General features: G+C 40.7%; 1 protein-coding gene and 1 non-coding gene across 2 annotated transcripts in view; both read right to left on the bottom strand.

Moving 5' to 3' along the window:
- CNTLN (centlein) overlaps positions 1–21,307 on the bottom strand; it is a 3,122,808-nt gene that overhangs the window by 777,888 nt on the left and 2,323,613 nt on the right. Inside the window, exon 20 of the mRNA XM_044061293.1 lies at positions 1,908–2,005. Coding sequence (XP_043917228.1) covers positions 1,908–2,005 — 98 coding nt within the window. The remainder of the gene's footprint in view (positions 1–1,907; positions 2,006–21,307) is intronic.
- On the bottom strand, positions 3,547–3,628 carry TRNAC-GCA. Its single transcript has one exon. It is a non-coding gene; the product is annotated as a tRNA-Cys (tRNA).

The following is a 21,307-nucleotide window of genomic DNA, read 5'->3' as shown; positions in this document are numbered from 1 at the left end:
TTCTGTGATCCATGTTCTAATATCTAGAGGATACTGCACACAACAGTAGATGTCCAAAATGGTTGGTCTATACAACTGCTGCCCACAGCACCATTCATTGGTGAGTTTGAGATGGAAACACTCAGCATATTTTCCGGAGGTTGGAAATACTCCACAGAGACACAGGGAGAACATGCAAACTCCAAACAGGCACTGGCCATAGGTCAGGATTAAATCTTGTACCTTGTGCATGACAAGTGGAGACCTTAGCCATTATGCCACTACTGCAATCCCACCACAGATTAAAGCACCAGATAAATGGAATACAGCTTTAAGCAGGTATATACAGCTTTAAAAAGTACTGAAGCACAAACCCTGGAGTGGAATTCACAGTACTGCCACCACTGCAAACCAGCCACAGACTGAGGAAATTGACCATGCAGAAATCTACCAACAATGCTGTAATAAATGACCAAACAAGGCTTATATCTGGCAGCAGATCATAGTCCTGCCACAACTGTGAAAGAAGCTAAAAGATTGTCCAGACTTGCATTATATACTTTTATATTGAGAGAGATATAACTGTTGAATGGCTGACTTGTTTTTATATCTTATAAAGTCTTCTATGTCTGTCAATAGATAATAACACAAATTTTAATCCTGGAATATGGAATTATAAATACCATTGTAGGTGATTGCCCCGTGTATTAGCTAGCTTTTGTGGAAATCAATTGAAAATAATTAAGGGTGTGCCATTGGTGTGTGATATAAATGAAGCGCACCATATGTGAGGACTGCACAGTATGTAATATAAACTTCAGTTCTGAAACTGTACATGTTTTAGAAAATAAATAAAGGAGGGAAAGAAGATAGGAATTTGAAAAAAAAAAAAAAAAAAAAAAAAAAACTTGGAAAAGTCATACCTCCATCAAAAAGAAACCAGGTTGTAATACCATAATCCAAAAAAGTACAGAAAGAACTAAAACCATATTTTTCAGTACCAGAAAAGCAAAGCTGTCAGCAGTTTACACTGCTGAAATGGAGAAAACAGATGCAAATAGATCAGATAACCATCTTTTTCATCTTTAAACCTTCTCATGCCAACATTCTAGCTTAAGTTATGGTTGCCTTTCTACCACTCTAGATGTACTGGACGTGCTGTATTGTTTTGGATCCCTCATAGCTAATCTGGCAATTTAACAGCAAGGACTAAGGCACTAAGCTGCTGTTGAGCTTTATCCTGTAGTCCTGGGTTTGATTCCTATTAGTTTCAATTTGTCTATACAGTAACTGTGAGCAAGTAATAGCTATTTTCCTCACATTTCTCCTGCTAACTTGTACCTGACAGATAGAAAGATAACATCAAAAATAGCAAGGTGTACAAATTGCCCAGTACAAGAAAGAAACCATGCTGAGAATGTCTCAGGACATTTAAAATAAGAAGAACATTACAAGCTAGATATGGTACTACAGAGACATGAGAATAGATTTTTGTATAGTATAATAATGGAAGCTTTTCTGCATCTGGAGACACTAAGATCAGTGACACATGCTCGAATTACAGCTAATTATGAATAAAATAAAATTCACAGTGCTAAATAAACACATTAAAGATGTGAGCTAGTCAACAAAAATAAACTAATGGGAAGATAATGAGTTCATTTATTAGTTACAGAAATGCATACATCAAGAGAAATACTAATATTCACAAGTCAACAACTAGTCATGGTGGGGTAACTATTTTAAAGGAATAACTCATAAGCTCTCTTGCCAAATGGAATTATATTATTGTCATTTTTTTCTGGTCTACAAAAATGTTCTACAGAGAACTTTGATAAAACAGTTAGTGCAAAACTATAAAGGAATTTAGCAGAATAAAATGACCACGAGATGGCACCAAACACAACAGATCAGCATTTGAAACCTACTTCTCTTGAAGCTGCTGTGCCTGACTTTCTTGTTCCTGCAGATCACTTTTCAGAGCCTTGATAGTTGATACTTGTTTAGTGGTTTCATTAGTTGCATTCTAAATAAATGAAAGTGTAATACAGTTAAATGCAAGAAATGCCGATATGCAGACACAACGGATAAACAAACTAGTTTTTGTACTCAAGGAGATCACAAGAAATTATGGATATGTATGTGAAACATCCTTACCTTTCGAAGAAATACTAACAAATTCTAATTCAAGTGCAGTAGTCAATGACATTACATTTTATTTTACTGAGATCACATTTGTATTATTTTATTTATGATATGACTAAATACCATTTATATATTAAGTGTAGTCCGTCAAGTAGGTTAGTTCAAGAAATATTAAAACAAAGGTAGACTGTTTAATGATGGATGGGTGATTTTGCTTCTCTTAACTTTTCAAGACATGCCAAACCCACTAAAACTGCAGGTTTTTTTTCCACAGCAGATTTTATTAAACATATATAGTATATTTTTATTAGCAAGCCCACGGCATTACAAAAACTATATTTCAGAATCCATTACTTAAAAACTGGCTCACAAACAGGAATGGTAAAAAAAAGGAAAGGCACAGATATTTCAAGTCTTCACTGAACATACAAGTATTTGAAAAATTAGATTTTTCACTTATATTGTATCATGTTTTATTATTTTCAAATTTCAGCATCAGAAAGCAATACAAAAATATTCAAATAATATGCAATCAATACTCATATCACGGACAACAGAAAATAATATACACAACAAAATAGTAGCAGACCTACAAGAAAAATATATTGCTAATGAATAACTATATATCTATTTATCTATCTATATTTATTTACTCTGCTTACTTTGTCATAATGACACCAGCTAAAGGTCAGGACTAATACAGAGTAAAAAGATAGAAACAATACCTAGATACAAAACACAAAGTTTAAAAAATAGCTACATATAAGAACAAAAATAAACAAGGATTAACACTTAAATTCATATTACATTACATAGTATCTCAATAGTATAATAATGCACTTACAAGTTCTTAGTGTCATAAAAGGCAAATAAGAGTAAGTCTATATAAATTAAACAATTTATCCACTCCCCCTCATCCCCAAAACTTGAACACATCCAAAGCAGTACAACTGCAGTTTATTTCATTAGTTATATTATGCATCACCCTGAGTGATGAGAATAAGAACTTAAAGTCAACTCGTGCCTTTGAAGCAGTTATATTTGTTTTCATTGATAACATGGGTATGTAGAGTTATTGGAACAGTTTCAGTTTATTAATTTGCCAGATATTTTTAGGTATATAGTTCCAAGAAGCAGGAGCAATTCTGAAGCATGATCTCTCACATATGTAGGTTCATAGGTTCATATGTGTGTACTAGGCTAATGGTCCTGGAGCCTTTACAAACCTAACCCATAGGATTACCCTGGCTTCAAGCCACCCGACCATAGTTCCCAGTGCCTCTGTCGAGTACAGTCACTGGAGTGATCCCAGGGGTGAATTTTCCATTTCCCATCCACTCATCAAGATTTCTCTTGAAGAGGGCTAGTGAGGTGCTCTGTTTGACATGTACGGGAAGTCTATTCCATAGCATGGGCAGTCTCTGGAGAAAAAAAAATGCACCCAGATTTGAACCAGGGACCTCTTGATCTGCAGTCAAATGCTCTACCACTGAGCTATTCTCCCATTCGACTTATACAGTCGAACTAAAAAGAGAATAGGAAGCATTTTTAACAGTCAGCCTGTTAAGTATGGGAGGCAGTATCCTTCAAGCAAAGGTTTGAATGTAAGGGCATTGGAAGCAGGAATGTACAGACTAAAGGGCTGCCTTTGTAACTGAATGCAATCTGTATTAAACAGCGAATAGGAAGCATTTTTAACAGTCCGCCTGTTAAGCATGGGAGTCAGTATCCTTCATGCAAAGGTTTGAATGTAAGGGTATTAGAAGCAGGAAGGCCCTTGCAGTGACTGACAGATAAAGCTTCTATCACGCCCTGCTGACTCATTTATTCCTCCACTGGCTGGTCATAGCCATATTACTGACTGGAGTGAGGCCTTGACGCAAACTTGCTGCCACGTCAGGTGGTCCTGATTTTTTGTTACTCCCTTTCCTCATTCCTAACCCATGCCCAAGGGACAAAAATATCAATATGGTTATGGTTGTGAACAATCGTCTGGTGCACATACCCAGCATGGCAATGCTGAAAGCCTGGTTTCTACTGTTGACTACAGTCTTTGCTAGAAACTATCTCTTTAAATGGAATATGCGGGCTAGTAAAACTGACATTCTTTCCTGCTCCCCCTTAGCTTCTCAAGAACAGGGCTGTTTACTGAATGTGTGACACTTAGCTTAGAGCCACGGGTTCCATCCCTTTCACCACCACTTAGCTTAGAGCCATGGGTTCCATCCCTTTTCACCACAGAGATAGTTTGTTGATCTGGCAGCTTCTTTAAGGCCAAAATCATAAATACAATTCCACTGACATTTTTTTCAAACTTCTTGCTGTTTTCCATGTATTAAGGGCTATACCCATCTAATCCAGAATTTATATAGTGCCTGGGCTCAGGCTTTCAAATAGCAGTAAAGTGATACTCTGCTAGTCAGGCAACAGATAATACAACAGAAATAAAAAAAAGACAATAAGATTACACAACTGTGTCTTATAGGAACAGAAAAATATATACAATATTAAACGGTATTATTTTAGCTGTCAGTATAAAACAGATTGAGAGAATGTACTGAAAATTAACAGCTATGCACTGTTGTTATCTACCTACAGAATTCAGGTTCAAGAGAAAAAGGATAGCAGTTCTTGTAACACGTGGAGTTTGATTAACAAGCTCTCTGAGCTATTAACATGGATGGGACCATACCTCTCAACTATCCAGATTTTCACCTCATAAAATTTGTGTTTTTCTGCCAAATTATTCAGGTTTGAAGTCACTAAATAATGACAGACAAAATTTGAGTTTCATAATTAATATCCATCAGAAAACACATACTACTAATTCAAAACCTGTTTTTCTAGCAACTTTCTAAAGTTTATAGAATTAATTTTTAAAATCATTCCTTATTTTTGGCCCTCTGTCCCCACTTTATTAAGGGCTTTGTCCAGATTTCTTGCATTGAGAGGTATGGACGGGACTGCTGTAAACATCACAGTACTTTATTTCAAAGTTTAAAGGCAAACTTCTTAAGAGGTTACAAGGAAATCAGGCAATATAGGCCAGATTCATGCAGATTACTACAAAGTATACACTGTGTACATTCTGTATAACCTAAGTGAATAGACAGCATAAGTATCGTGGTAGGACTGCTCTTGAATTCAGAAAGTATACTCAAAGTGCTTACACAGTTGTTTGTGGTAACCGTTATGAATCTGGTTCAATATGTAACAATGAAAAGCACCAAAGGCACACAAAATTGTGTTTCCTGCAAGTCTCAGGAAAGAACTGCAAACTATTCATGGATGGAAGGCCAGAACGTTTCAGTCCTGAGAAGCTGAACAAGGAGAAATCATCATAAATTGAAACTCTAGCAAACAAAGGAACACTGCAGGTAAATCATGGCAAAGGAATCACTGATATTCCTGTGTTTCCTTGGAATACAGAAATAAAGTACACTACTGCTGCATCCAACATTTTCTAAGTACCAGAAAATTAGGAGAAAGATACACTAAGTCAAGATTGTGAAGCAACACTCAAAGGACACACCTTACAGAAACATATACAAGTACTGGAGCTGAGAGGTACTAAGTTAATTTGTGCTGTTCGAACTCTCATATTTATAATGAGAAAGCAGTCTCAGCAACATGCAATGTAATTTAAATACTGTCTGATCTAAACCAATTTGTCTCATGCATTCTCAAACTCCTTTGTTAAATGTGCTCCCACCATCTTTGCTGAATACCTGTCTGTCAAACATATCCATTTTTAAACGGTGTGGATAAGGCAGCTGTTTTGGTTACACATGAACCTGAATTATGGAAAGTTTCCTAATATGTTTCTCCTTACAGGTTAAAATGTTCATAAGGTAAACACTAGGCTAGCTGCTTTTAAGCCTAGCCAATTCCCTTTTTTGTGCTAGAATTAACCTATCCCATTTGGTTAGAGATTGACCTTACCCGTTCCATGGTCAATAATTATATATTACCCCTAATAAGAATAAATGGTATGATACCATAGATAATTTGAGAGGACTCATGCATGGGATAAATTACTTAGGAACTGCCTCTGTCCATCACTAGTGCAGGGGGCAGTACTTTGGTAAATATTCTGTTTCCCATCCAAAGATCCAAGTTGGTCTTGGATATGGACAGGGATAAGCTTTGTTTAATGTGGATGGGGAATCTATTCCAGAGCAGCAGCATCCTTTGCAAGATTTACCTGTCCCTCCAAACCATTCTGTTGATGGTGCAGAAGAGGTTTATAGCCCTAGAACAATTATTCCTGATGCTATTTGACTTGCTGATGTGCAGTAAAGCAAATTATGAGTCAGAACTATGAAGAAACTTCATTTTATGCATAAACTATAGATATCAGAGTATAAGCAAAGAGAAAGGAATTAGTGATACTAAGTGAAAGACCAGCACTGGTAGGGGTTTAGTAGAATTTAGAGCAGACGTTGTTTTTTAAAAAAAAGGATAAATAGTACGGCATATAAAATATTGCATGATAACTATAGGAATTAATTAGAGGAGGTTAGAAAGGATTGGGAAGAGAGAGACTGGATAAGCAATTTACAAAGAAACAATGAGAGGATATATGTATGGCTCTCCAATATGCAACAAAGTCTAGATAATTCAAGATTTTTGCTTGGAAGTGTTTGCCTATGTATTTTTATACCCCTAGCAGACTCCAAAGAAATTTTCCTCAGGTAGATCGCAAATGTTCCCTTCAGATTATTTTGTGAGAAATACTGGGTGAGCAAATTGGTATGATTAAGGAAATTATTTTGTTGAGCTGTGATACAGAATCAGAATTGCCTAGATATAGCAAGGCCTTGCTGAGTTTAATTCTGGTGGTTGCCAAAAAGCAATTACCAGAAAATGGAAATCAAAGTCTAAACTGTATTATAAGTAGTGAATAAAGGAAAAGAGATAAAATAACTGGGAGTAGGATCTTTAAAAAAGGGTAGGAGCAAATTACACAGAAAAAATGTGAATTATGGGAACAACACACTCAGAATGTTTTGGAGAAGGAAGGAAGTGTAAGGAAAGGCAGGAACTGTATGTGCTACATAATGTTCAACTTGCAGTGCTTGTATAGCATATTATATGTGATGTATACTGTTTGCAACTGAAAATATGACATTATGGTCTGTTTTCATTTATATAAATGTATGGGGTGGGTTTGGTATAATGGTTAAAGTCTTTGCTTCATATGCACAAGGCGAAGTGTTCAGTTCTGACCTTGGGTATTGGCTTGGCTGAAAATGGCCCTTTAGGGCAGTTAGCCTAGCATTCACTTATGAAACTATGTTAGAACAGGTTGTCTGGCATTCAGTACAGATGAGTGCGTTTATGAGCTGTTAATGAGCTGCTTTCTGCAGTACATGGTTTGATTTCCTCAGCCTTTGCATGGCGTCTAGGTCCAAAGAGGTCATTATCCCACTGTACTCCACCCTTGTCAGACCAATCATAGAGTACGATGCGCCCTTTGGTATGTACCTCACCAGGCATATGTAGCACTAGAGTGACCTCAAATGTGCCTTAAAAAAAGAATACAAGATGTAACAAACCTGCCTTAATGCAGAGCACCTTAAAGCCCTTTCCCTCTATTCAGTCTCCTAGAGATTGCTGAGGGGTGATCTCTGCCTGGCTTAAAAGGCATCTGCAAACCCAACACTTATGCATCTCCTACATATTCGTAAGTCAAATAGTACCAAAAATACAAGGTCTATGGATCTGAATTTTGTATGTGACATAAACAGAACATGCTGGAGAGACAGATATGTGTCCCAGAGACTACCCCTCCTATGGAACAGGCTTCCCTGTCTATTACCCAGATTAAGCACAACCTAGACATGTGGATGCGGATAGGAAATTTACACCGGGCCTGCAACCCAAGGACATCATTATTCTTTCGGGAAAACTTAGCTAGGCTTAGAAAGGCCCCTTGGGTCATTAGCCTAATAACAGTCTATGAATCTATGATTACACCTATGACAAAAGTGATAATTCAATAAAGATGTTTCTTGTTTAAAAAAAAATGAAACTGCATTTTACCAACAACCTACTTAGTGGCACCAACACCACTTTTTTTCTGTTAATTTGATATTTCTATGCACTAAGTATTCTCCTACTAGTTATTTCTCATAACTATGGTACACTGGCTATGTTCTGGTAACCTAACATTATTACCCTGACATTTATTTAATGACCACTGATAATTCAAGCTAACAATCCTGCATAGATGTGCCTATCCCAAGCTGCATCGTTCTGCAGTCTTTCTGGCATTACACCTGCTGCTAGGAGAAGTACTTACAGTAGTAAACAAAGCATGACATTCAACAGGCTCTAGAGTAAAAATGTTTTCCAAATGGCACACTTCACAATCACAGTTCTTTCAGTGAGGCAGACCACATGAAGCATGTTGGTAGAAGATTAGTCTCGCACAACTTTCAGCAATTATTTTCCACAGAGTAAGAGCACTATAAAGAAAACTGCAAATTATGTGAAAATACAACTTAAGATTGATGTACATGACACACAGAAAGGAATTCAGCTTTTGCCTACATGAATGTGTCTCAAAGACCACCTGAAAAGAGGATCAAGGGCAAACTAAGACTATCTGGCTTCATCTACTATGTCAACATTCTGAACTTACTTGCCAAGATTAAATCCAATTCTTCCCCACCACAAGAATATTTTTATCTGGCTGATGCATTTTTGAATGCCTTCATTATTTTAATCCAGCACCATTTTAGGAAAGTTGTTTTATATGTCCTGTATACAAACATACCACCTCAGAATAGCTCTGAACCAACCCCTCTCTTTCTTCACATTATCTTCTCTTGTCCTTAAACATATATTTTCCTCTGATGTGCGTTAAAGTTTTAAGCATGTCCCATGCACTTTCAGCACTTACAAGCATACCTCACAACTGTCCAGATTTTTACCTTATATGTTTGGTTTGTTCCTCATAAAATTTGTGGTTTTCTGGAAAATGACTCAGGACTGAAATCACCAAATAATGACACACATTTGACTTTCAGACCTATGCTTCAAAACATGCATACCAACACAAAACCTATTATTCTAGCAACTTTTTAACTTTATAAGAGCAACATTTAAAACCTGTCCTTTTTTTTTTTGGGGCCTTGCCCCCCATTATTTAGGCTTTGTCCAGATTTCTTGTGCTAAGAGCCTGAGAGGTATGTTTACAGACATTCAACATTCCTTCACTTTCTCTTTTAATGCCATCTAGCCTACACACTAGATAACCTTTACTGCCCTCCATCAAGCCTCTTCCATCACATCTGTTCATGCTGAGATGCAGTCTCAGGGACATATGTGGTGCTCTATATGAAGTCTAAACATCTGAACAGAGGGCATGCATATGTACAAAGCAGTGTTAGTTGTTCAGCAAGTAGCCTACCTACCTTCAATGGCAAGAAGATTAGAAACCATGCTAGCCGGTGAGTAAAGCACACTGCTGGCTACAAAAAAACCTACATTTCTGCTGAACCTCTTTACAGAGTCTAGCTGAATTAGTGCTTCTAATAACTGCAGTTATACGGATTGCTGGTAATGCTGGGTTACCAGGACATAACTGGCCAGTGTACCATGCTTATGATAAACATCTAGTAGGAGAATATTTACTGCATAGAAGTATCACACATGATGCAATTGTGAGTAAAAGAGTAGGAAAAACATGATACATTACTCTTAACACCTTATGTTGTGGTTGATGGGGGAGGTCTTATTTGTGGTTCTGCTTCTGAACTGTTTTGATTAAGGGGCCTACAGACACTGAACTAAAGGTGCACTAGCACTGGCAGAAGTCCAGGCCTAGCTGTCAACTTTGTAGTTGAAGAATCAGGGACAAAGCCAAAAATAATGTGTCTGGGAACAAAGGCCCAAAATCAGGGACAGTTTTAAATATTACTCTAATTCACTGAAAATAATATTAGAAAAACAGGTTTTTACATCAATATGCATTTTTCTGAACAAGAAGTATGCAACTCTAATATCTAACATTATTGACTGATTGCAATCCACCATGATTTACCAGAAAATGAAAACTTTTATGAAGGACGGGATATAACATTGTGGCAAAATCATGAATATTGTGCAAAATAAGGGACAGTTGAGAGGTACAAGTTCAGAGATGTGCATAGTTCAGGAATACTTCACTGATTTCTAACAGGCTTACTGCAGAGTAAGCAAAGTACTGTCTTAAATGCCAGCTATGACCCAGATTACCTAAATTTGACTAGTAGCTCGAGCACTGGAAGAGACAAGAGACAGAGGGTAAAAGGGACAGGCAAACACCAGCTTGCTTACCCAGGGAGAAGAGACTGGTGGTTGTTTCACTGTGTACAAGCACACGCTTGCAGGAAAAACAGTAATAACTGGAGATGTGGATATTATTTGTTGGTATCTGTTGCTTTGTATTAATCTACGAGTGGATTATTTTATTTGTACACTATTGTTTATATCTATATAGTGCTATGTCCAATTTCTGTGTGGAGTTTTTCTCCCTGGGTCTCCACTGAAAAAAGGTTTTTGCCCAGTTGGACTAGACTGCTCAATAAGGGCTCGAGGCCCTTCTCAGTATGGAGAACATCGATGTCTGTGCTGTGACAGAAACCTGGTTCAAGGCTCCTGAGAGCACCCCAGCGCTATCAGGTTTTACCTCATATCATGCGTTCCGGCCCCAAAATCCAGACAATACCAAGAAAGGAGGGGGGTATCCATATTCATCAAGGACACCCACACCTCAAGACTGGTGGCAACGCACGATGCATCAGAGACCATCCAGGTGCAATTAACCATAGGCAAGACTGCTCTGCAAATTGTAGCATGTTACAGGCCACCCTCACAAACTCAGGAACCTCACATGGCCTTCCTGAAAACACTAGAGGGATAAATGTATCACCAAACACCATCATACTAGGTGACTTCAATTACCCTAATATAGACTGGGATCACTACTCAAGCCCAAACACCCTAGCCCAAAAGTTCCTGGAATTCATAAACTCAAATGCCATGGAACAACTAGTCACCATCCCCACAAGAGGAGATAACATACTTGATCTCATCATCACGAACATGGGAGCACAATGTTCAACACCGGAGGTGTACCCCTCACTGGTGAGATCAGACCACAAACTAATCTCGCTGGAGGTCCTCATCCCACCCCACCTGAAATAAAAAGACCACAGTAAAGAACTTCTCAAAAGCCGACTTCACACTTCTAAAGACTAGTGTGGTCTCCTTTAAGGCCCCGAGCGGCGGAAAACAGTACTCAAGCCGCTGAATCACTTACAAATGCCTTCTACCAGCACCTGCAGGACTGCATGGATAAGGCAATCCCAAGCAAAACAAAGACTCTTTGTACCAAAGGCAAGCGCCCAGTCTGGTGGACCCCAGCCATAAACAAACTCTACAACAAAAGGAGGAAGCTACTACAAGATAGAGCAAAATCCTTAAAAGGTAAGACACCCTTGATCACTATAAGTAAAAAACTAAGAGCTCTCATAAAATCATCCAAAGCAAATTTCGAGAGAAAAATAGCTAAAGACTCAAAAGACAATCATAAGGCCTTCTTTAGCTATGTTAGAAACCTGGGAGGAAACTCCCAGATATGCTCAGAGCTAGTTCAAAATGATGTGAAGATTACTGATCCTACAGACATTGCCAACATACTGGCTGACAGGTTCAGTGCAAACTTCTCCCCTCCCCAAAAGGAGAGATATCTATACCAAACGATTGCAGCCCCCAAACATCTCCAGCGCCCAAGTGAGAACTGCTCTCTCCAAAGCAAAAAACACAGCATCCATGGGACCTGATGGTGTCCCCGGCTGTGTGCTCCATGAACTCAATGAGGAATTAAACCCACAACTAGGACAGCTGTTTAATCATAGTCTTACCTCTGGATACGCACTCCAGGAGTGGCGACTGCAACTGTGGTACCACTTCACAAAGGCGGTGCCTCCACCGACCCTGGAAATTACCGGCCCATTAGCTTGACAAGCCTTATCTGCAAAGCCATGGAGAGGATCATAATGGACCTCATAAATAAAGACATAGGGAATTTGCAGACTTTGGATCCAACCCAGTTTGGCTTTGTCAAAGGCAGATCATGCCTTTTAAACTTGGTTGACTTTTTCAAACAGTCACCAAAGCCATTGATGAGGGAAAGGCAGTCCATACAGCCTACCTCAATCTGGCTAAGGCCTTCGATACAATACCCCACTCGGTATCATTGAAAAACTCATCAGCTTAAATGTCAACCTATACATCACAAGATGGGTTGCAAACTGGCTGAGTGACAGAACCCACAGGGTCAGAGTTGCTGGCGCCATGTCAGACTCAAAGCCTGTCACAAGTGGTGTCCCACAGGGCTCAGTCCTGGGCCCACTCTTGTTTGGCATCTACTTTTCCAAGTACAAGCAAACACAGGAGGGTTATGGCTGACAAAGTTTGCAGATGACTGCAAACTGGGCCATAGTAGAAAACACATCTGACACAGATATCCTTCAGAAGGGTCTCACAGAAACGGATAACTGGTGCCAGAGCCACGGCCTAAAGTTAAATGCCAAAGAATGCATAGTCATACCCTTCGGGAAAAACAAGGTTACCCCTAGCTACCAAATAGGTGGCAATCCACTGAGCACAGAAGAAGTTATCAGGGACCTGGGGACCCAGGTTGATAGTAATCTGTCATTCGACACCCATGTAGCTAAAGTAGTTAGGAAGACCTTCTACATTGCCCACCTTATCATGAAGGGATTCTCATCTAGATCAAGGGAGGTCATAGTCTCCCTTTACTCATCACTCATCAGACCAATGATTGAGTACAATGCCCCATTCGAATGTATCTGACCCGACACTTGCAGCAGCTGGAGAGGCCACAAAAGTTCCTCACCAAAAGGATAAAGGGTCTCAAAAATCTGTCCTATGCTGCCCGACTGAAAGAACTCCAGCTCTATTCAGTCCCTTACCGCTTGCTCAGAGGTGACCTTTGCCTAACATACAAGGCCATGTCAAACCCAGATTTGAAGAATATGCTTCACCTCAAAAAATCTAGATCCATCAGAGCAACAAGGGCGGGAGACTTAAACCTTGACACGGCTATTAATAGGACGTGCTGGAGGGATAGATTCATCACCCAAAGACTCCCTATGCTGTGGAACAAAATCCCGGTACATGTGAGGCAGAGCACCTCGCTGGCCTTGTTCAAGAGAAATCTTGACCAATGGATGGGAGATCGCAGATATACCCCAGGGATTACCTCAGTGTCACTGCTCGACAGAGGCACAGCAAAATAATGGGTATAGTTCCCCATACGAAAGGGGTGGCGTAAGCCACAAAACGATGGGCTAGGCTTGTAAATGCCCTCGGGCAGATAGCCTAGTATGAACCTATGAACCTATGAACCTATGAAAAATAAATAACAAATAAATTAATAAATGTAGTAGGACCTGGCAATCATGTCACCACTTACATCATCCACCAAGGGGTCAACCTTAACAGATAAAAAAACTGATGGCTGTCTGGAGGATGGCTTCCACAATCAACTCTCTCCTTGTGGAGAAGGAATGGGTTGATGGATTTTGGAGGGCTGATGACTGATAGGCATCGGGGTGATAACATTATAAAAAAATTGTCTCAAATGAACAAATGTGCATGTTGTTAGCTCATAGTTCACTGTAAAGGCTGCTCTCAGAACATTCCCTGTAAACAGAGAATACGTCCAAATACCATTTCCTCATACACAGGCCTGTTAAACTAATACTGATTGCTTAGTATATTTTACTTCCACAGATACCGCACCATTAACATTTCTCTGTTTGCCTGCTTCCTCTTTTCTCCTACAAACTGCAAACTCTTGCCAGGAGAAGAGGATGGAGCTCATTTCTGCTATCCCCTCTAAGCCCACTTGAAACTCATCATCTGTACTTATAGCTGTCAACACTGACTAAAGAGATCGCTATCCTCAATTAATAATGTACTACATTTATAGTAAATCCCTCCCGTACTACAAAAAGATAACAGTCTCTCTCCAACTTAGATGTATCACCCATAGCCCTATTCAATGTATTATTCAGTTAGCACAACTGTCATCACTGCCTTAACTAGGCTATAACCAAACTCCCTCTTTACCATAACCTTCTCTGCTTGATAACAATCTTCCCTAGTCTTTTACCAATGGTGGTCTCCACTCTCCCCTTCCATATACACATTTTACCCTTGAAATTCATCAAGTTAGCCTTGTGCATGTGTGAAGTAAGCACTCCCAGAAATACTTTTCCCTATTTCTGAGCTTACTTCACAGCTAGATGGTTATATTTAAGCAGGGGACACCAAACAGACTTCCTGCCCCCAACTTTTATCTTCTTTCCTTTCCCTCTGACTTAATGCCTCACTTCTGTCTCCAAGCCACTGACTGTAATGGACTTAACATCTCCCACCTAAACGTATTCAGTTATTTTATTTGCTTATTTTATCAAGCAACTATGTGGGCTGGACCAAAAGACTATTTTCAGTCACTACTTTGCTACAATAAAGAACATAAATGTTGGCAATTACTATCCATGCTGTACAGAAAACAATAGCAATCCAAAACAATATTTGAACATTCAACAAACAGAAATGAAATATAGCAGTGCAGTTTTTATATGCTAGTTATAACTTTATCTGGATGAAACCAGGTAATAGCACAACAGCAATGGCAAGTGGTACCCATGGTGGGAAATATTATTTTGTTTTTCAAGCAGATAATAGCAAAATAATTTCTTATATTTAATGGATGGACCATTATGAAACATTAATTTTGAAGGGATGGGAGTGAGACTCAGCAGCTTAACCACCCTACAAGTTCCATTTTTATCATAATATGTTAAACTATCATAGACACTGCATTACAGACATTTGATATTCCAGCTGAGTATTTACCACCTGTGTGGAACACACTGTCAGATGCCTTCGTAAGGTCACTTAAAATAATTCTTATGAGTTGTTCAGGTCCAGGATTTGAAGTCCTCTGCCCTCCATTTGAATGTGGGACTCTGAGCAAGTCCCTTAAACAGACAGCACTCCTAGGCTGCCAGAAAAAGATCCATGTTGATGAATGCACTGTTTCAGTTAAATACAAATACATAAATGATAAATAAAAAACATTCTAAATGCACGATTAGTGAGGGATTTTATAAAATCTCTCTGTGCATTCTGAGAACATACCTTTTGGGTTTGCATAGAAATGTGACGGATGATCCCTGCCTATGCAATGTTGGCACCTCATGCCCAGTCCCCTGAAGGCAATAATCTTGTAGCAGCACCCTGGCCTCCACAGAGCTCGTACACCTTTCCACACCCTGAATACACAATCACTGTTCCCTTCCCTGAGAGACAGAATGAGAGACACAAAGATAAACAAACATTGCCTCATTATTTCTCCCACTGTCCCAATCAGCTTCTCCAGTACCCAGGTCATTAACCAAACTCAAGTCACGCTGGGGGCTCAGTCTCTAAGTCACAGAGCCTAACTGTCCTGGTCTGTTCCATGGCCTTTGCCAAGCAGAGCATAAGAAACAGATCTAGCCAGCATGCCCTCTTGGCTAGGCATACTGATGTCTCCTGGTCACTCTTATTCCTTGTGGCTCGTTCCTCCACACCCAGGTTACAGAGCAACAATCTGGAACAAAACATTCAGTGTATGGAGCTGGCTGAACGCAGATACTTTTAGTAAAGAAATTAAAATATTTTTATTTCATGATAAAACATAACAGGTTTACAAACTCAAAATCAACACAAATACAAGACAACTATATTTTCTTAGTATTTCACTGCACTAGTTTCACCTTCACATATTTTACTCAAGGGATAGTCTAAGCCTTTACTCCTTCCTTACCCCTCAGTTCTTTTTGGAAGGAATATCTAGTGCTTCTTGCATATTTCTTATCAATTCCTCTAAATTTATGTTCTTTCTTTGTAGCACAAAATTTTTACCTTATATCATCAATTTAATTACTACCAATATTACATCTTCCTGCTCTTTTTAATTGTGTGAATCTTGAGTTATTTCCCAAAAAGTGCATTTTCATATGGATTTCAGCCATAAAATTCCCATATAAAAGTTCACTTAAATAAAAAATGTTTTGTTGCATATTCTACATTCCCACATACCTCACCATGGGCCTCCCTTTTCCTCCTCCTCTTTTTGTATTGCACATTCTTCATTTACTGCAATCTTACAATAAATGCATGATATTCCACATATATACAGACAATCTTCTCTTCTTCTTCTTCTTCTTCTTTCGGTTTACCCGGCTAGGGATCGCCACAGCTGATCACCTGTCCGCTCATGACTGGCAGTGGAGTTTTACGGTGTAGAGTTGCCAGCCCGATGCCCATCCTTCCACAGAAGTTACACACATGCACGCACTCACGCCTAGGGCCAATTTAGAATGCCCAATCCACCTACAGCATGTCTTTGGGATGTGGGAAGAAACCGGAGCACCCGGAGGAAACTCACGCGACCACAAGGATGACATGTAGACTCCGCACAGAAGGCACCCCTGCCGAGGATTAAACCGGAGAACCTTTTGCTGTGAGGTGGCAATGCTAACCGCTGCACCACCGCGGCCACCTTTTCTTATTAAAGTTCAATATCTCCCTTCTCATTTATTCTCACAAATTTACCCACTACATTCCTTATGTATTTCACACAATGATTTCTTTCATAGGTTCATAGGTTCATACTAGGCTATCTGCCCAAGGGCATTTATAAGCCTAGCCCAGAGTTTTGTGGCTTTTGCCACCCCTTTAGTTTGGAGGATACTATGCCCATTATTTTGCTGTGCCTCTGTCAAGCAGTGACACTGAGATAATCCCTGGGGTATATCTGCGATCTCCCATCCATTGGTCAAGATTTCTCTTGAACAGAGCCAGCGAGGTGCTCTGCCTCACATGTACCGGGATTTTGTTCCACAGCATAGGGAGTCTCTGGGTGATGAATCTAACCCTCCAGCACGTCCTATTAATAACCGTGTCAAGGTTTAAGTCTCCCACCCTTGTAGTTCTAAGGGATCTAGATTTTTTGAGGTGAAGCATGTTCATCAATTCTGGGCTGGACATGGCCTTGTATGTCAGGCACAGGTCACCTCTGAGCAGACGGTAAGCGACTGAATAGAGCTGAAGTTCCTTCAGTCGGGCAGCATAGGACATATTTTTGAGACCCTTTATCCTTTTGGTGAGGAACTTTTGGGGCCTTTCCAGTTGCTGCAGGTGTCGTGTCAGATACATTCCAAATGGGGCATTGTACTCAATCATTGGTCTGATGAGTGATGAGTACAGGGGGACGATGACTTCCCTTGATCTAGATGTGAATCCCTTCATGATCAGGTGGGCAATGTAGAAGGTCTTCCTAACTACTTTGGCAACGGGAGTGTCAAATGAAAGGTTACTGTCAACCTGGGTACCCAGATCCCTGATAACCTCTTCTGTGCTTAGTGGGTTGCCGCCTATATGGTAGCTAGGGGTAACCTTGTTTTTCCTGAAGGGTATGACTATGCATTTTCTGGCGTTTAACTTTAGGCCATGGCTCTGGCACCAGTTATCCGTTTCTATAAGACCCTTCTGAAGGATATCTGTGTCAGATGTGTTCTCAACTATGGCCCAGTTTGCAGTCATCTGCAAATTTTGTCAGCCATAATCCTCCTGTGTTTGCTTGTACTTCTGAAAAGTAGATGCCGAACAGGAGAGGGCCCAGGACTGAGCCCTGTGGGACACCACTTGTGACAGGCTTTGAGTCTGACATGGCGCCAGCAACTCTGACCCTGTGGGTTCTGTCACTTAGCCAGTTTGCAACCCATCTTGTGATGTATGGGTTTACATTTAAGCTGATGAGTTTTTCAATGATACCTGAGTGGGGTATTGTGTCGAAAGCCTTTGCCAGGTCGAGGTAGGCTGTGTGGACTGCCTTTCCTCATCAATGGCCTTGGTGACTGTTTCAAAAAAGTCAACCAGGTTTAAAAGGCATGATCTGCCCTTGACAAAGCCAAACTGGGTCGGATCCAAAGTCTGCAAGTCTCCTATGTCTTTATTTATGAGTTCCATTATGATCCTCTCCATAGCTTTGCAGATCAAGCTTGTCAAGCTGATGGGACGGTAATTTCCCGGGTCGGTGGAGGCACCGCCTTTGTGAAGTGGGACCACAGTTGCCGTACACCACTCCTTAGGCACGTATCCTGAGGTGAGGCTAAGATTAAACAGCTGCCCTAACTGCGGGTTTAATTCCTCATTGAGTTCGTGAAGCACACATCCGGGGACACCATCTGGTCCCATGGATGCTGTGTTTTTTGCCTCGGAGAGAGCAGTTCTCACCTGGGCGTTAGAGATGTTTGGGGGGCTATAGTTCTCTGGTATAGATATCTCACCTTTTGGGGGGGAGAAGTTTGCACTGAACCTGTCAGCCAGTATGTTGGCAATGTCTGTAGGTTCAGTAATTTTTACATCATTTTGAACTAATTCTAAGCATATCTGGGAGTTTCCTCCCAGGTTTCTAACATAGCTAAAGAAGGCCTTATGATTGTCCTTCGAGTCCTTAGCGACTTTTCTTTCAAAATTTGCCTTGGATGATTTTATGAGAGATCTTAGTTTTTTACTTATGATGATCAAGGGTGTTTTCCCTTTTAAGGATTTTGCTCTATCTTGTAGTAGCTTCCTCCTTTTGTTGTAGAGCTTGTTTATGGCTGGGGTCCACCAGACTGGAAGCTTGCCTTTGGTACAAAGAGTCTTTGTTTTGTTTGGGATTGCCTGATCCATGCAGTCCTGTAGGTGCTGGTAGAAGGCATTTGTAAGTGATTCAGCGGCTTGAGTAATGGTTTCCGCAGTCTCAGGGGCCTTAAAAGAGACCACACTAGCCTTTAGAAGTGTGAAGTCGGCTTTTGAGAAGTTCTTCACTGTGGTCTTTTTTATCTCAGGTGGGGGCGGGATGTGGACTTCCAGTGAGATTAGTTTATGGTCTGATCTCACCAGTGAGGGGTATACTTCCGGTGTTGAACATTGTGACCCCATGTTCGTGCTGATGAGATCTAGTATGTTATCTCCTCTTGTGGGGATGGTGACTAGTTGTTCCATGGCATTTGAGTTTATGAACTCTAGGAACCTTTGGGCTAGAGTGTTGGGGCGATCCCAGTCTATATTCGGGTAGTTGAAATCACCTAGTATGACGGTGTTTGGAGATACATTTATCCCCTCCAGTGTTTTCAGGAAAGCTATGTGAGGTTCCTGAGATTGAGAGGGTGGCCTGTAACATGCTACAAATTGCAGAGCAGTCTTGCCTATGGTTAATTGCACCTGGATGGTCTCCGATACATCGTGCGTTGCCACCAACCTTGAGGTGTGGGTGTTCTTGATGAATATAGACACCCCCCCTCCTTTCTTGGTGTTGTCCGGATTTTGGGGCCGGAACGCATGATATGAGGTAAAGCCTGATAGTGCCGGGGTGCTCTCTGGATCCTTGAACCAGGTTTCAGTCACAGCACAGACATCGATGTTCTCCATACTGAGAAGGGCCTCGAAAAGTGCATCTTGAGGTTGAGACTTCTGGCATTGAGCAGCATTACCCTTAGTTTTTTTCCTTTTTTGTGTTCTAGGGTGGTAGGTTTAGAATTTGAGCCTTGCCTAAAAAAGGCACTATGGGGGTGGCAAGAGCCTTTGCCAATATCCGGAAGCCCAGGGGTGACAGGTGCAAGCCGTCCCTTGCGAAGCAGCGTGGCTTGTCCAGCATGTCATCCCAGGCAGACAGACATTGGGTCCCCTTTGAATGACACCAGAGTTTAAGCCAATTATTAAAGCTGATCATCTTGTCTCTGTATTGTGGCATCATTCTTGGTGAAGATAGGATACTGCTCAAGGTCATGGTCATACCTGCCTGGGCTACATAATCAGAGAGCTCCTCTATGTCTCTTTTCATGTAGTCCAAGGAGGTACGTCTCAGGTCGTTCACACCAGCGTGGACAATGACAGAGTCGTACTTGTACCTGCTGTTGAGGGACCTGAGTGCTTGCGTTATGTGGCGGATTCTAGCGCCCGACAGGCAGCTTACTGTGACCTTTTCCTTGTTCAATCTGGTGAGCGGGACGTCAGTCTGTCTGACTATGGAGTCACCAATGACGTGTGTGTCTGGCATTGTGTTTGGCCTTAAGGGCTGTGACTGTTTGGCACACTGACTATGTGGTCTATGTGTTGCATATGTTGTGTCCTGAGGTGGCAGTTGCTTGGGTGTCTGCTTTGGTGGCCTCTGCTGTTTTGGTAGATTTTTGATCAGAGCCTCCGAATATGTCTTTGTGTATTTATGTGTATGATTTGAAGTTGTGATAGTACTATGTGAGACTGGGTTTGTGGTGTGTGTGGTTTCCTTCTCCTCCTGTCTGGTCTTACCAGTCCTATGTTGAGAGAGCTCAGCCTCCAGTTTGGCTATATAGTTGCATCTCTCGCATGTATTTGTGTTTTGTGGGAGAAGGAGAGGGTTGTCCGTGTACATGAGACAATTGTAACATTGCCTCAATATTCCCAGATTCACCAGCTGAGCAGGAGAGGACACTGGCAACTGATCCCTCGACATGCTAGAAGGAATAGACAAGGACTTTAAAAGACTCCGGGGGATGTGGGTGATCGAAAGGGGTTTTTTGGCCGGTGGGGTACTATGTATAATAAAAGTGCTATATCAAGTAAAAAAATACTTCAGGAGCAAGTGCTAGGCTTTACAGATAGAGAATAGTCTACTTAGGAATCAAGTAGAGCTGAGCTTTTTTTAGATATAGAATACGCTGGTTAGATCAGCAGTACAGTTCAAGGAAGGCTGTTTTAAGGGAAAATTTGAAGAGTGGACTTTAGGTAGCCTGAATAGTTTAACCTTGATTAACCGCCGCTGCTCTTGTGTGCTCCTGTAGCAACTCCGCGCTAAAGCGTGCTTTATAGCAGGGGGCTGGAAAAAACAGGAAATGACCCAAAATGGCCAATGAATTACCAGTTACTGTCTCTAACTACTCCTCTGAGGACAAACAGGCAGCTCAGTACTCCCCACTCTCACTGGTGAGTAAAGAAACTTCCCTCTGGCCACACAAGAAAATGGAGGAACACAGGAACCAAATACAAAGCCCAGGGATCAGCAAAATCTGATCACTCGAAC

This window comes from Protopterus annectens, chromosome 2.part0, assembly GCF_019279795.1.
Source record: "Protopterus annectens isolate FY-2018-M chromosome 2.part0, PAN1.0, whole genome shotgun sequence".
Lineage (NCBI taxonomy): Eukaryota > Metazoa > Chordata > Ceratodontiformes > Protopteridae > Protopterus > Protopterus annectens.
This window is presented reverse-complemented; position numbering and strand designations above follow the sequence as displayed.